The following is a 17,498-nucleotide window of genomic DNA, read 5'->3' as shown; positions in this document are numbered from 1 at the left end:
AAAATTTGCTCCCTCTTACGCCAACCTGTATATGGGTTGGTGGGAGCTGTGCCACATCTATGGAGATAAAAACAGACAGAGAAGCAAAATTGCATATTATCGTCGTTATATAGACGATCTGCTTTTTGTCTGGGATGGAAGTGTGGAGGAAGCTGAGATTTTTGCAGAGTATCTGAATATCAATAAGGCTGGCCTACAGTTCACCCATGAATATGGGCCCACTAGCATCAATTTTTTGGATGTTACCCTTCATGGTGTGAAACTGGAATATGTTAAGGTCGAGCTTTATAGGAAACCAATAACTAGAAATACGCTTTTACATGCCCATAGTAGCCACCCGAAACAGGTATTTAAATCAGTCTTGAAGGGTCAGTTCACCAGGGTCAAAAGGAATTGTACCCGTGATAGTGAACATTTCAAGCATGAAACTGAACTAGTAACTAAATTTAAGGAGAGAGGGTACCCCAAGCAGGATATACATAGAGCATGTGAGGAAGTAAGGGCCATAAAAAGGACCACCTTACTGTGTGAGAAACAATCAAAATGTGACACTAAACCAGAACAGTTAACTTTTGTCACACAGTTTAGTAGGCAATATTATCAGGTGTGCAATATTGTACGCAAGCACATGACATTGCTGAAGGCTGATGATGAGCTCGCTCACATTGCCACACAAAAAGTGAGGTTTGCCTTCAGGAGAGGCAAAACCATAGGAAACTATGTAGCCCCCACACAATTAAAACAAGATGAAATAAATACATCCTCTTGGTTAAGGTATAAGTTTACAAGTGCAATTTTGGCGGCTGTATAGCATGTGGACATGTAAAACTAGGAAATATATTTAGGAGTGCCTATTCAGGTGAAACATTTGCACACAGGGCGCTCTTTAATTGTAGGTCTACATATGCAGTGTATCTTCTCAGTTGCGATACATGTGACATCCAATATACAGGACAAACGTCTCGACAAGTCAGAACCAGGATTAGGGAACATATAAACGATATCAAGCAAGGTAAACTCACCACCCCCCTTGTAAACCACTTCAAGTCTAAACATAATAAGGATCCAGGGACATTGTCATGGACAATTATTGAAGTGGTGAATACACAAAATAGGGGAGGGGATAGGGAGAACTTGCTCCTCAAAAGGGAAGTGTTTTGGATACACAGGTTGAACACCAGGGTGCCCAAGGGGCTCAACTCTGAGTATGATTTAATTAATTTCTGGTGTTAGCCTGTGTATTCAAAACAAAGCATTATAATATATATATATGCTTACAAGTTTATATATTCATGAATAAATTTCACCTTCGATAAATTCTTTCTTTAAATTTTATCTTTGGCAACTATACAAAAGACATAGTAAAGTGACTTAAAATAGTCTAGTATATGTACACTATAGTAAAACATGGTTTAATGTAAAAATGCTTATGAGTATTAGCTGCCGAGAATACTCTCTGGTGCCTCCAGTATTGGGTCTGTTTTAGCAGATCCCTGCCTTTGTTATTATTTTTATTTTTTGGATTTAAGATTGTCCACTTAGTTTATTATTTACTATTCATTATTACAAAGGTTTGTTTAGTCTCAGTTTTTGTATTTCTTTATGTATTTATATACATACGTTAAGGAAGGTCTCGTTTATGACATTATTTATCTATTATATTTATTATATCAGTTTAGTTTATAAGAGAATGACAAATCTGTACATAGAGTGGATAGCACGGTAACACATCCTAGATTAGGGCAGATAGATTAACTACAGGTGGAGGTGGGTGTCACCCACGTAGCACACAAGTTTTTAACCAATGATATGTGATTTGTGTATTTAAATAAACAAACAAGCTTGCACCCTATAGCTACGATTACGGCATTTGCCGAAACATGTCAGCACTAGGGTACGTGGGGAACTACCACTACACCATTGCCCCAAGGATTTAAGCTTTATCCTAAGTGTTTCCAGTTTTATTTCCTTAATAAAGGACATTTGTTTGTGCAACTACCCGGTGCCTCTATTCTCTTTCTTTGACGCTATATCTTGATGGATATGTTCAAAGGCACGGGCACAGGCACCTTTTGAGCAGCATTGAATCACCCCTGCAAAGACACAGTAGGACGCTGTAACAACGGTCCTCCCTGGTTGAGGACTCATCGCACCTGCGGATTCTTCCGCTCCCATTTGTGACGTCACATAGTTCCGGATCGACCCTGCACACACACTTAGACGCTGTAGGGACCCACGCCGCGGCTCGACCTCCAGGCCATCACTGTTGATACACAGAATACGGAGAGAGGGGATCTGGAGCCCAGAAGGTTTTGGTGGGTCCCCAGAATCAGCGCCACAACGGAATACAGGTCGTATGAATGTATAACGGAACTTTTGGGGGCCTTTGTGAGGTTTTGGAAATTGTAGCAGGTGCTATACATAAAAGGGGTGTTTGGAGTTAGCAACGCAACAATACAACCACAGGTGCTGCTTTTCTCCTTTATCGTATATATAACAATACGTACACTACAAGATGGTGGCACCCAGTATAAAGATACAGATGATAAACAGTCAGTAACAACACTGAGAGCTCACTGCTTCTATCGCAGGATATAACAATACGTACGCTACAAGATAGATGGTGGCACCCAGTATAAAGATACAGATGATAAAAAGTCAGTAACAACACTGAGAGCTTACTGCTTCTATCGCAGGATATAACAATACGTACGCTACAAGATAGATGGTGGCACCCAGTATAAAGATACAGATGATAAAAAGTCAGTAACAACACTGAGAGCTTACTGCTTCTATCACAGGATATAACAATACGTACGCTACAAGATGGCGGCACCCAGTATAAAGATACAGATGATAAACAGTCAGTAACAACACTGAGAGCTCACTGCTTCTATCACAGGATATAACAATACATACGCTACAAGATGGTGGCACCCAGTATAAAGATACAGATGATAAACAGTCAGTAACAACACTGAAAGCTCACTGCTTCTATCACAGGATATAACAATACGTACGCTACAAGATGGTGGCACCCAGTATAAAGATACAGATGATAAACAGTCAGTAACAACACTGAAAGCTCACTGCTTCTGTCACAGGATATAACAATACGTACACTACAAGATGGTGGCACCCAGTATAAAGATACAGATGATAAACAGTCAGTAACAACACTGAGAGCTCACTGCTTCTATCACAGGATATAACAATACATACGCTACAAGATGGTGGCACCCAGTATAAAGATACAGATGATAAACAGTCAGTAACAACACTGAAAGCTCACTGCTTCTATCACAGGATATAACAATACGTACGCTACAAGATGGCGACACCCAGTATAAAGATACAGATGATAAACAGTCAGTAACAACACTGAAAGCTCACTGCTTCTATCACAGGATATAACAATACGTACGCTACAAGATGGAGGCACCCAGTATAAAGATACAGATGATAAACAGTCAGTAACAACACTGAGAGCTCACTGCTTCTATCACAGGATATAACAATACGTACGCTACAAGATGGCGGCACCCAGTATAAAGATACAGAGGATAAACAGTCAGTAACAACACTGAGAGCTCACTGCTTCTATCACAGGATATAACAATACGAGCGCTACAAGATAGCGGCACCCAGTATAAAGATACAGATGATAAACAGTCAGTAACAGCACTGAAAGCTCACTGCTTCTATCACAGGATATAACAATACGCGCGCTACAAGATGGCTGCACCCAGTATAAAGATACAGATGATAAACAGTCAGTAACAACACTGAAAGCTCACTGCTTCTATCACAGGATATAACAATACGTACGCTACAAGATGGTGGCACCCAGTATAAAGATACAGATGATAAACAGTCAGTAACAACACTGAAAGCTCACTGCTTCTATCACAGGATATAACAATACATACACTACAAGATGGCGGCACCCAGTATAAAGATACAGATGATAAACAGTCAGTAACAACACTGAAAGCTCACTGCTTCTATCACAGGATATAACAATACGTACACTACAAGATGGCGGCACCCAGTATAAAGATACAGATGATAAACAGTCAGTAACAACACTGAGAGCTCACTGCTTCTATCACAGGATATAACAATACGTACGCTACAAGATCGCGACACCCAGTATAAAGATACAGATGATAAACAGTCAGTAACAACACTGAAAGCTCACTGCTTCTATCACAGGATATAACAATACGTACGCTACAAGATGGCGGCACTCAGTATAAAGATACAGATGATAAACAGTCAGTAACAACACTGAGAGCTCACTGCTTCTATCACAGGATATAACAATACGTACGCTACAAGATGGCGGCACTCAGTATAAAGATACAGATGATAAAATGTCAGTAACAACACTGAGAGCTCACTGCTTTTATCACAGGATATAACAATACGAGCGCTACAAGATGGTGGCACCCAGTATAAAGATACAGATGATAAACAGTCAGTAACAACACTGAGAGCTCACTGCTTCTATCACAGGATATAACAATACGCGCGCTACAAGATGGCGGCACCCAGTATAAAGATACAGATGATAAACCGTCAGTAACAACACTGAGAGCTCACTGCTTCTATCACAGGATATAACAATACTTACGCTACAAGATGGCGGCACTGAGTATAAAGATACAGATGATAAACCGTCAGTAACAACACTGAGAGCTCACTGCTTCTATCACAGGATATAACAATACGTACGCTACAAGATGGCGGCACCCAGCATAAAGATACAGATGATAAACAGTCAGTAACAACACTGAGAGCTCACTGCTTCTATCACAGGATATAACAATACGTGCGCTACAAGATGGCTGCACCCAGTATAAAGCTACAGATGATAAACAGTCAGTAACAACACAGAGCTCACTGCTTCTATCACAGGATATAACAATACGTACGCTACAAGATGACGGCACCCAGTATAAAGATACAGATGATAAACAGTCAGTAACAACACTGAAAGCTCACTGCTTCTATCACAGGATATAACAATACGCGCGCTACAAGATGGCGGCACCCAGCATAAAGATACAGATGATAAACAGTCAGTAACAACACTGAAAGCTCACTGCTTCTATCGCAGGATATAACAATACATACGCTACAAGATGGCGGCACCCAGTATAAAGATACAGATGAAAAACAGTCAGTAACAACACTGAGAGCTCACTGCTTCTATCACAGGATATAACAATACGCACGCTACAAGATGGCGGCACCCAGTATAAAGATACAGATGATAAACAGTCAGTAACAACACTAAAAGCTCACTGCTACTATCACAGGATATAACAATACGTGCGCTACAAGATGGCGGCACCCAGTATAAAGATACAGATGATAAAAAGTCAGTAACAACACTAAAAGCTCACTGCTACTATCACAGGATATAACAATACGTACGTTACAAGATGGCGGCACCCAGTATAAAGATACAGATGATAAAAAGTCAGTAACAACACTGAGAGCTCACTGCTTCTATCACAGGATATAACAATACGTACGCTACAAGATGGCGGCACCCAGTATAAAGATACAGATGATAAACAGTCAGTAACAACACTGAAAGCTCACTGCTTCTATCACAGGATATAACAATACATACGCTACAAGATGGCGGCACCCAGTATAAAGATACAGATGATAAACAGTCAGTAACAACACTGAAAGCTCACTGCTTCTATCACAGGATATAACAATACGTGCGCTACAAGATTGCTGCACCCAGTATAAAGATACAGATGATAAACAGTCAGTAACAACACTGAAAGCTCACTGCTTCTATCACAGGATATAACAATACGTACGCTACAAGATGGCGGCACCCAGTATAAAGATACAGATGATAAACAGTCAGTAACAACACTGAAAGCTCACTGCTTCTATCACAGGATATAACAATACGTACGCTACAAGATGGCGGCACCCAGTATAAAGATACAGATGATAAACAGTCAGTAACAACACTGAGAGCTCACTGCTTCTGTCACAGGATATAACAATACGTACGCTACAAGATGGCGGCACCCAGCATAAAGATACAGATGATAAACAGTCAGTAACAACACTGAAAGCTCACTGCTTCTATCACAGGATATAACAATGTGACGGACCCTTCGGTCAGGACTGAAAGCGTTAACTTTATTTTCTAAATACAAGTTGCTGGCTCCAGCCATAATTTAGTTAGTGATAAGAATTCCATTGTTTAATCACCTCCAGAGTCAGACTGTTGGTGATAAGGACTCCATTGTGTCTTATGTTTAACTTGCTATCTGCCTAAGTAAAGTAATGTATTCTATTGTATCATGTAAAAGGGCGTGTTCCCTCCATGTAATGTACAACAGTCTTTCAACCCCCCCCCCCCCCCCCATCTGGGGTCAAACCTGTATAAATACTAGGCATCTAGCCTTTAATAAATGACATTCTGTTTTAAACCTGATGTGGAGCCTGGTCTCATTTTTGAGGGGAAAAACTGGCAGGGTTGTGAGTTGCTGATTCCCTATGCAGGACATTGTTCTTCTGGTGTTAACCCTTGGTATCCTGTTAGTACCGTAACAATTGGTGGCAAGCGACGGAATGAACCTTATCGCCCAGAAGAGCAACTACACAAGCCAGTAACCTCAGGAAGAGGGGGATTATTACAATACTGACTAAGATGGAAGGAGTACCAGGGACCGAAGGAACCAATGGGCCCAGCATATCAGACAGAACCCCCGAAGAAGCAAGCTTTGATCGGGCGGTTAAAATAAGACTGGCACATTATGGCCCTAACCCATCTGCGGAAATTATCGACCGGGTCATAGCAGCTTTGGAGGCCAACCTACTTCGCCAAAGCGGCGCTGCAGCAGCCCAAGTCACAGCAACCCGAGTGGAAAAGGGAAAAGTAAATTTTACAGCTTTTAAAAACTTCCTGGAAACAGAAGGAGAGATTGATGGGTACCTTGCGGATTTTGAGAGGCAATGTGCACTACACAAGGTACCCGCAGAGGACTGGGTCACGAAAATTATCCGGCCGGGCCAGTGAGGCTTTTCGGGCCATTCCAGATGAGGAAGTTGGGGATTATAATACTGTGAAAGAGGCTCTGCTCTCCAGGTATGCGGTTACACCGGAGGCATACCGGAGGCGGTTCAGAGACACTGTTAAATTAGCTGGTGATTCCTACGTTGAGTGGGCATGTAAGGTGCACAGCAGCTCATTGGATAGCGGGGTGCCAAGCCGTATCTGGGGAAGAGGTGCTGCAGCTATTCCTGTTGGAACATTGCTTTGACAAGTTATCTTCAGGAGTTAGAGAGTGGGTTTGGGACCGTAAACCCTCCACCCTGCATGAAGCTGCTCGCCTGGCAGATGAGTATACGGATGCCCGCAAACTGGACACTGCTACCACTAAGCCCCCTGCTAGAGTGGAGTACAGACCCCCAGTCACCCCAGCAGCTGCCAGTTACCAACCCCCGGCGCACCGCTATACCACATGGCCTCTGGCCACGAACTACCCTCAGAGAGCCCGGTTCAATTCGCGGGGCTACTCACAACCTATTCGGTGCTTTGGATGTAAGCAACTAGGGCACAAAAGACCAGAGTGTCCCCTAAATGCAGCGAACCAAGCACAGTCCTGGAGAAGACCCGCCGGCGGAATCCCACGTAACCCTCAGCCTGCGGCCCGCTACCTAGGGGCGCAAGAATGCTGGGGCATCCTACATGAGGCAGACCTTGTGCAAGCTGCCCACCGGAATAACCGGCAACTGGTTAAAGTGAATGGGAAGGAGGTCAGTGGTCTACGGGATACTGGTGCTACCACGACCTTGCTTCGAAAGAACTTGGTGTCTGAGAAACAGCACACTGGAGACACTGTGGCTGTGAGGGTAGCAGGGGGCACTGTGTTCCGCCTACCTGTTGCCAGGGTACATTTGGATTGGGGAGGGGGCGCTAGACCTGTGAATGTGGGGGTCATGAAGGATTTACCCGCTGATGTTCTCCTTGGAAATAACTTGGCCCCCCTTGTTTCTGCGTATGCTCCTATGGGTCCCGCTGATGTTAACCCTGTGACTACCCGTGCCCAGATCCGTGCAGCAGAGACTGACCCCCCTGCTGCTAAGCCCCAGGACGCTGAGCTCAGTAAATCTCTATCCGCTATTGATACGTGGAAGTCCCGTTACAATGCGCTGATGAAGGAGAAGAAGAGCGCAGAGGAAAAAGCACGTTTAGAACGTGAATCTCTGCTAGACAAGCTGCACCGACAGACTGCAGAAAACACCAGCTTGAGAGTGGAACATGAAACATTAAAGACAAACTTAGCGACACTTGAGGAGAAGCTGACGCTGGCTCATAGTGAGGTGCAGCAACTCAAGGGCACCCTATGTCAGTATGAAGGGATTGTGGATACCTATAAAGAGCAGGTACAGAAAACTCGTCAAGAAGCTGATGGGATTTTGAAGGACTGTTTAGCCCTAGTCTGGGCACTGAGGAAGTTGAACCCTTGTTTGTATGGACAGGAATTCTCTCTCATAACGGGAATACAGATGGATTGTCCCGGCAAACTGACATGCCTACCACCTCCTAGTCCGGTCATCCCCAGGTTGACCCGCCAAAGGGTCAAGCCGGGTCTGCCAGAGTGTTCCACAAGGGGGGAGCTATGTGACGGACCCTTCCGTCAGGACTGAAAACGTTAACTTTATTTTCTAAATACAAGTTGCTGGCTCCAGCCATAATTTAGTTAGTGATAAGAATTCCATTATTTAATCACCTCCAGAGTCAGACTGTTGGTGATAAGGACTCCATTGTGTCTTATGTTTAACTTGATATCTGCCTAAGTAAAGTAATGTATTCTATTGTATCATGTAAAAGGGCGTGTCCCCTCCATGTAATGTACAACAGTCTTTCAACCCCCCCCCCCCCCCATCTGGGGTCAAACCTGTATAAATACTAGGCATCTAGCCTTTAATAAATGACATTCTGTTTTAAACCTGATGTGGAGCCTGGTCTCATGTTTGAGGGGAAAAACTGGCTGGGTTGTGAGTTGCTGATTCCCTATGCAGGACATTGTTCATCTGGTGTTAACCCTTGGTATCCTGTTAGTACCGTAACAAACAATATGTGCGCTACAAGATGGCAGCACCCAGTATAAAGATACAGAGCTTTACCAACTGGTTAAAATAAGGGTGCGGCTTTATAGAGAGGAAAATAGAATATGAGTAGTAACTGTGTCACTGTAGTTGTACCCTGCAGTTTAATGTCCTCCTTCTTGTTATGTGAGCTGCTGACTGGCAAGTACGCGCTGTGCATTGGAAATATTTACATGACAATGATTAACACCACATTTTTCCATAGGACTGTGTTGCAGAGTGTGCCAGGCAGTTTGCCTCATCGCTGGCGTCCCTGTGCGAGACAATGCTGGTAGAGCTGGACGATACACTTACAGCTGATGACATCACACAAGCCAGTAAGTAGCACAAAACCAATATATAATGAATGAGTGTACCCTCAGCTCAGATGCCCACCCTGATATGTAGCTAGTTTATTAGAACTGAGCTCACACTAGTCATGCTTTTAAAGGGATCCTTTAAAGGTACAACGCCCCCAAATGCATTTTACAAGTTGCCTTGTTTTGTAAGCAAAGTCTTCTTCTATATAAAGCTGTGGCTCCCTGCACTGGTTATCTCCCCCGTTACTGCTAGTTCCTTACAGATGTAAGTGATAACACATTTAGTTACCATCGCTTTAAGTCTTGGTTATATGACAGCTGTATGTAACATTTTTTCTATATTTTGTGTTGGTGATCGTCTTGGTGCGGCTAGTTACCCCAGCAGAGTAATAGGAATGGTTTTAACAGAAATATCCCTATTGAGTTATGCACCATACACCAGGCTCCAAGTCTGTACTGAGGGGTAGTGTCACATTTCATACACATAGTAAGTGTAAGGGCAGTGTGGTTACCCTCTTACTAATCCATACTCACTTGTTTCATTACTGCAGAGGCTGAGGTACCTAAGGAGAAGTTACTGACCCTGATTCGCCGCAGACAGTCCGGGCTTTCCTTGGAAAGGACAGAGCATCGCCCACTGATAGAGAGGGGCAGCAGGTACTTATGTGACCTACATATGCACCAGGGTTACCATTAGGAGGATCAGAACTGGCATTTAGTGATACAAGGGGTCATATAATATTACAGATGCTGAGCTCCCGCCCCCCACCCTGGTAACAAACGTGGTATTGGTGGGTATTTCTCTTTGTGCCACATAAGTGTGGGCTGTTCCTCTTCACCTTCCTGCGGGTGACAGTCCTGTTACTACCTATTTGTGCTCTACACATAAGAAATGCCACAGATTGCTGATCAGTGTGGGCTTTTTAGGTGAAGTGAGCCATCTCTTTCTGTTCCCATAACTTCCCATAGCACATTTTATTGATACCACCCCTGGGCCTATATAAGTCTCGGGGTTATTGTGAGTGAGAATGTTAGTTGCAAACAGAATGCCCGTGTGCCGTCACACAAGAATCCCATTGCTTTGCTGCTAGATTCTTGTGCTCGGATCATCACAGCAGGTGTAAACTGTAGGTGGGTTTCTGCAGTTAATATTAGCTCTTGTCTATGGCAGCTTAATGAGGTTTTGCTACTCAGATGTAAAATGAACATTTATTGCACTCCTGAATGTAACAGATTCCTCCCTCTCTCCTTCAGAGCTCCTTCCCCTGTTGCCATACACATCAGTAGCCTTCTATAGCACAAGTTTTAGTAGGGTGTATGTATTCTCCCCTCTCGTGTTTCAGGTACTCCTGCAGTCCATGTAGAGGCTTGTATGTTGATAAATAGTTACCCTTGAGTCTAGCAGATTTCTGCTATTTACAAGATATTGTAAGGTTTACCATATCTGCCAAGTGGCAAAGGGATTCATAAGTCTATAGGGCTTGAAATGTTCAGGGTTTTGTTTGTTGATTAATAGTATTATAAAATCTAAATATATGTCTATACATACGGAAGACAATGTTACTAACCCAGTCAATAATAAAATAAGAGAGGCACAATTAATACTTCTTTTAATTACATTGACATTTAACTGTTAAAAGTAACTTTTGTAAACACTATGGGCCAAATTACAAGTGGCGTTTTATTTAACACTCCAGCTCACGCTAATTCTGCTAGAGGTAAGCTTTTTCCACACAGGCTATCACGGGTATTACAAGTTGAAAATAAACCGTTTCGCACACGCGCTAACCCAATGCACGCAAAAATCCGAACTTCACATATCACACATGCATTAACTTATTCCCCCATATAAGTCAACGGAGCAAAAAAAGGGGAAAAAAACACTCGTCTCTCACGCAAACCTGATCGCATATTCTCAAGTGCACTAACCGACATGAAAATATGAATATTTCACATTCCAATGTTCTTCACATAGAAGAATAAGTTCTATTTAATCATAAATACATATTTCTACATATACAGTGGGGCAAAAAAGTATTTAGTCAGCCACCAATTGTGCAAGTTCTCCCACTTAAGATGAGAGAGGCCTGTAATTTTCATCATAGGTATACCTCAAATATGAGAGACAAAATGTGGAAACAAATCCAGACAATCACATTGTCTGATTTGGAAAGAATATATTTGCATATTATGGTGGAAAATAAGTATTTGGTCACCTACAAACAAGCAAGATTTCTGGCTCTCACAGACTTGTATCTTCTTCTTTAAGAGGCTCATCTGTCCTCCACTCATTACCTGTATTAATGGCACCTGTTTGAACTTGTTATCAGTATAAAAGAAACCTGTCCACAACCTCAAACAGTCACACTCCAAACTCCACTATGGTGAAGACCAAAGAGCTGTAGAAGGACACCAGAAACAAAATTGTAGGCCTGCACCAGGCTGGGAAGACTGAATCTGCAATAGGCAAGCAGCTTGGTGTGAAGAAATCAACTGTGGGAGCAATAATTAGAAAATGGAAGACATACAAGACCACTGATAATCTCCCTCGATCTGGGGCTCCACGCAAGATCTCACCCCGTGGAGTCAAAATGATCACAAGAACGGTGAGCAAACATCCCAGAACCACACGGGGGGACCTAGTGAATGACCTGCAGAGAGCTGGGACCAACGTAACAAAGGCTACCATCAGTAACACACTACGCCGTCAGGGACTCAGATCCTGCAGTGCCAGACGTGTCCCCCTGCTTAAGCCAGTACATGTTCGGGCCCGTCTGAAGTATGCTAGAGAGCATTTCGATGATCCAGAAGCGGATTGGGAGAATGTCATATGGTCAGATGAAACCAAAGTAGAACTGTTTGGTAGAAACACAACTCGTTGTGTTTGGAGGAGAGAGAATGCTGAGTTGCAACCAAAGAACACCATACCTACTGTGAAGCATGGGGTTGGCAACATCATGCTTTGGGGCTGTTTCTCTGCAAAGGGAACAGGACGACTGATCCGTGTACATGAAAGAATGAATGGGGCCATGTATTGTGAGATTTTGAGTGCAAACCTCCTTCCATCAGCAAGGGCATTGAAGATGAAACGTGGCTGGGTCTTTCAGAATGACAATGATCCCAAACACACCGCCCGGGCAACGAAGGAGTGGCTTCGTAAGAAGCATTTCAAGGTCCTGGAGTGGCCTAGCCAGTCTCCAAATCTCAACCCCATAGAAAACCTTTGGAGGGAGTTGAAAGTCTGTGTTGCCCAGCAACAGCCCCAAAACATCACTGCTCTAGAGGAGATTTGCATGCAGGAATGGACCAACATACCAGCAACAGTGTGTGACAACCTTGTGAAGACTTACAGAAAACGTTTGACCTCTGTCATTGCCAACAAAGGATAAATAACAAAGTATTGAGATGAACTTTTGATATTGACCAAATACTTATTTTCCACCATAATTTGCAAATAAATTCTTTCCAAATCAGACAATGTGATTGTCTGGATTTGTTACCACATTTTGTCTCTCATAGTTGAGGTATACCTATGATGAAAATTACAGGCCTCACTCATCTTCTTAAGTGGGAGAACTTGCACAATTGGTGGCTGACTAAATACTTTTTTGCCCCACTATATATATATATATAAACATGAATATATATAGGTATAGATATATACTGTAACTTAACAGCTGAGTCTGCTGGAGCTTCCTCAAGCTCAGACGTATATATAAGTCTTGCAGTATGATAGACAGAGTGCTTACAAAAATGCTGGGAGCTCTGTTGTCTGTAGTTTGAGCTCAATGCATTTCTTGGATGACCTATGGGTTTAGGCTCCCTCTTTTCATCTGGCTGTGTCTCATACTCAGATGGTACTTCAGCTGCTTCAGAGTCATGGTTGGAAAATAAATCACCCAAAAAGCTCTTTAACTCCTCAGGCCGGTGTGTCTTTTCTAGGGTTTATCATTGATTCAGTGACTAAACATTTGTCTCAGTACAGACTGAAGCTGCAAAAGGCTTATGCCCTTCTGCAGCTGAATACTCTCAATTCCATTGCTCAAGTGCACTGAAGTTGTGGGTCTCACATTGGCTGCCTCAAATTTCAGTTGCATTTGCCAGATTTCATCTTCAGGCCCTCGTATTGCAAATAATGCACCATTGTAATGGTGACCACAAGGATCAGAGGTCTCAGAGGATTCTGTTATATTACAGGACAAGACAGTCCTTAACTTGGTGCAAGACTCACCAGTCCTTGGTTCAGGGAGCCTCCTTTCTTCAACCCGTGTGGGAAGTAATCCACAGATGCCAGCCTGCTAGCTTCTGGTGCAGTCTGGGGTTTCAGAGAGCGCAGGGAGTTTGGTCTCCTCAGGAGGAGAGATTTCCAATAAATATTCTGGAGCTCTGTACAATCTCCAGAGCTCTCTAGAGTAGGCCCGACCTCAGACAGGATTTTTTTCTGAGTTTTCAGTCCAGCAATGTCACAGCAGTTGCTTATGTCAATTATCAGGGAGGAACTCTCAGTTCATTAGTGATAGGGAAAGTGTCCTGCATCATCACCAGGACAGAACACCATGAAGCAGAGTTTCTCAGATGCCAGTCTGTTTACCTAGGGGAATTGCCTCTGAACCAGGAAGTTTTCCTGACTTGAATTACAAACTGCCTCAGTACTCAGTATTGTGCCAGGTTTCAGTACCCTCAGTCCAGTTTGATAGATGCCCTGGTGGTTTCATGGTCGTTCAACCTGATTTACATGTTCCTCCATTTGTGTTGCTCTCCAGCGTGATAGCCAGAATCAAGCAGGAACAAGCCTCAAAAATTCTGATAACTCCTGCATGGCCTTGCAAGATATGTATTTGGTTCAGATGGCCCTGTGCCCGCATTGAAGGGATGCTCTCTCAAGACCCTTTATTTTATCAAGATCTATAAAAAAAAGGCTGTATCTCTACACCTCACTATAAAGCCTCCAATGCACACTCTAAGAAAACGTTATCTCCTCAAACACGTTCAAAATAAATACAATTAATGAAAGATAAGAAGAGTGGCGCCCATACAACAAATGGGCTGAAGGTTAGATTTAGAAGAATTTAAAAAATCTGTAAAAAATAATTATTCAACTCTCCCTGTATGAAATATATGTTTTCCTAATAGTATATATATATATATATATATATATATATATATATATATATATATATATATATATATATATATACAAACGCTGTATAATAAATTCTAAAAGTATAAATCAAACATTAAAATATATATAGTAAAAATACTTTAATTCATATAAAATACAATGTTACAGTATTGCAATATACTATAATAGAGGTTGTGGCCACAACTCATAAAATATATATAAATATTCAGGAATATTCCCAATAAATAAAAAATGTCCAGATAGTGCGCTTAGTGCATACTTCTGTATCAGTCTATTGTCAAATAATTGATATTTGGATGCACTCTCAAACAGAGGGGATATATCTTATAAACTTTTATGCCCGTGCATGTGTGAGCTTCTGTTAAGTATACAAAGCCTTGGTATTGGAATATTCAGCGCTCTCCAGCCTTTAAATAACCAAAAGACCATGTGATAGTATAGCAGCCAATGCAGGCACAGGTCTTCTTTTCAAATTAGTGTTGCGAAAAAAACATGCAAGTTTGTATTCTTATTTCTGAACGTAAGTCCCAGATAATACAAGTTAGTATCCAATCCGCTACTTGCGGTATGTATTGGCAGTATCATGTAACATTAATGTAAGCTTAGTCAACGGCAGTCTCCGGTTTAAACACAGAAAATCAAAGTCTTTCACTCAACTGTGTCTTTCAACTTAGGAACCGCTTACCCACCGCTGGCTTCTCCGTCTCACAAACAGCTCACACTTGCTGCCATATGTGTACGATCGGTCCAGTGCTGATTTCCACTTAGGTGTTTCTGGACACTGATACTTGTATCCGTATCATCCGCCCTGTAACCGCCTTGTAGCCGGATCTCCCGGGAATGATCGATGTTGAATGTTTCTGGTGCTAAGTAACGCTGACTCGTATCAGCTGCTTAGATAGACGTCTCAACTTCCTTCACAAATCTACGCATTTCAGCATCACAAGGATGCCTTTATCAAGATGACAGGAAGTTGGAAGGTGTCCATTTTTATATCCATCCCTTAAAGGGATATTTCTTCAATTTCTTAAAGGCAATGTGTTCGTGTGTTTGCATTAATATAATTTCCAAAACAATGTAAATCTTAAACAAGCAGCATAATATGTAAGCTTATATATTACTCAATACAAACAATTGTCAGCAAGAGTTCATTAAATATACATACATATAAATAAATAAAAATAAGTATATATATATATATATATATATATATATACACATATATAAATATAAAAACTACAAATTATTACTAAAATCATTATAGGAGGTAAAAAAATTGATTAATTATAATCTATGCACAACTATAAAAAACATAAACAATCTATGGGCATAACTATATATTTAATTTCCAAATGATTAAAAAGACTACATATAAAAAATCTTTCATTAAAATTATATTTCATTCAATACTGAAACAATTAATCTACAAAGGTGTGAATGCATTATACATTTTTAAATAAATGGATTTAAGTCTAATTCTGCATTAAGGCCATTTGGAGTTAGAGTATTAAATTTAAAAATTAATTCAGACTCAGTTAAAAGTAGATTATTATTAATATCCCCACCCTCCCACCCCTGTGTGAAGTGATCTTTCTTAATCCCCAATATTTCATCCCTTCTGTACTTTGATTATGATGGTCTTTAAAGTGTTTGGATAACAAATGATCCTCAAAGCCCCATTCAATGTTTAATAAATGTTGTCTTATCCTTTTTCGTAAGGTGCGGCTCGTTTGACCTAAATATTGTCTCTTACATGGGCACTGAATTAAATACACTACATTGCTATCTGTGCATCCTATGATCTCATTTATATGAAATTTAAAATCTGATTGACTAGATTCTATAGTCTTGGTTTTGGTACTAAATTTGCAGGCCTTGCAACCATGGCAGGGAAAGAAACCCTTTATTTTAATTCCTGATAGATCAACATCTGTTTTCTTTCCTCTTTTGGTTCGAAACTCGCTAGGTGCCAGAATATTTTTTAGGAATTTAGCCTTTCTATAAATTATTTTCGGTTTGTCACTAATCAGATCACTTAAGAGAGGGTCCTTCTTAACCAAGTGCCAATGTTTGTTCAATATTTTATTTACTAGCCTATGATCTGAACTGTAATTTGTGATAAATGCTGTATCTCTTATTGTGGTATCTTGTGTTTTATTAATTTTAGTTTTACTTGATTTTAACAGTTGTTCTCTATCCTTCTGTTCAGCATTAATCATAGCTTCATTTATGATATTCTCACTGTATCCCCGTTCAATAAACTTATCTTTTAAAATATTAGCCTGTTCTATAAAATCTAATAAATTTGTACAGTTCTTTCTTAAACGTAGAAATTGGCCCTTGGGTATATTAGTTTTCCAAAATCTAAATGACAGCTCTGGAAATGGATATAATTATTTGCATCCACTTCCTTAAAAAAGGTTTTAGTTGTAATCATATTCATTTCTATGTAGATATGGATATCCAAGAAATGAATTTGTTTAGAACTATATTCGTGTGTAAATGTTAAACCCCATGTGTTTGATTCAAATCTTGTATGAACATATTTAGGAGTTCTTCCCCTTTATCAAGATCTAGTGATAGATGGCAGCACTGGTCTGGAGGAGTCTAAATATGGATATTCTGCTTCTACTTAGTTCTGTGAATAGAGATCCACAATAGTGCAGAGCAAACTCGACAAAGCAGATACCAAAAAGGAAAATACTCACAGGGAGTCAAATTCCAATGTTTTTACTGATGAACTAGAACTGGCTCAAATCATTAAAAAAACAGTGTTAATGGATTGGAAAATAAAATGTAAACATTTCTGAAAAATCACTTACAGGGATATGAAACCCACTTTTTTTCTTTCACGATTCAAATAGAGAATACAATTTTAAAGAAAGTTTCCAATTTAC

The 17,498-nt window shown here is 41.1% G+C and overlaps 1 protein-coding gene and 1 long non-coding RNA gene across 2 annotated transcripts in view; one reads left to right on the top strand and one right to left on the bottom strand.

Moving 5' to 3' along the window:
• LOC128642758 (uncharacterized) overlaps window positions 1–17,498 on the bottom strand; it is a 341,511-nt gene that overhangs the window by 218,378 nt on the left and 105,635 nt on the right. The window lies entirely within an intron of this gene.
• CCDC180 (coiled-coil domain containing 180) overlaps window positions 1–17,498 on the top strand; it is a 289,632-nt gene that overhangs the window by 253,563 nt on the left and 18,571 nt on the right. Inside the window, exons 35-36 of the mRNA XM_053695554.1 lie at window positions 9,365–9,476; window positions 10,010–10,115. Coding sequence (XP_053551529.1) covers window positions 9,365–9,476; window positions 10,010–10,115 — 218 coding nt within the window. The remainder of the gene's footprint in view (window positions 1–9,364; window positions 9,477–10,009; window positions 10,116–17,498) is intronic.

The sequence above is a fragment of the Bombina bombina genome, chromosome 12 (genome assembly GCF_027579735.1).
Source record: "Bombina bombina isolate aBomBom1 chromosome 12, aBomBom1.pri, whole genome shotgun sequence".
Classification (NCBI taxonomy): domain Eukaryota; kingdom Metazoa; phylum Chordata; class Amphibia; order Anura; family Bombinatoridae; genus Bombina; species Bombina bombina.
The sequence above is the reverse complement of the archived record's forward strand: the minus strand, read 5'-3'. Positions and strand labels throughout refer to the sequence as shown.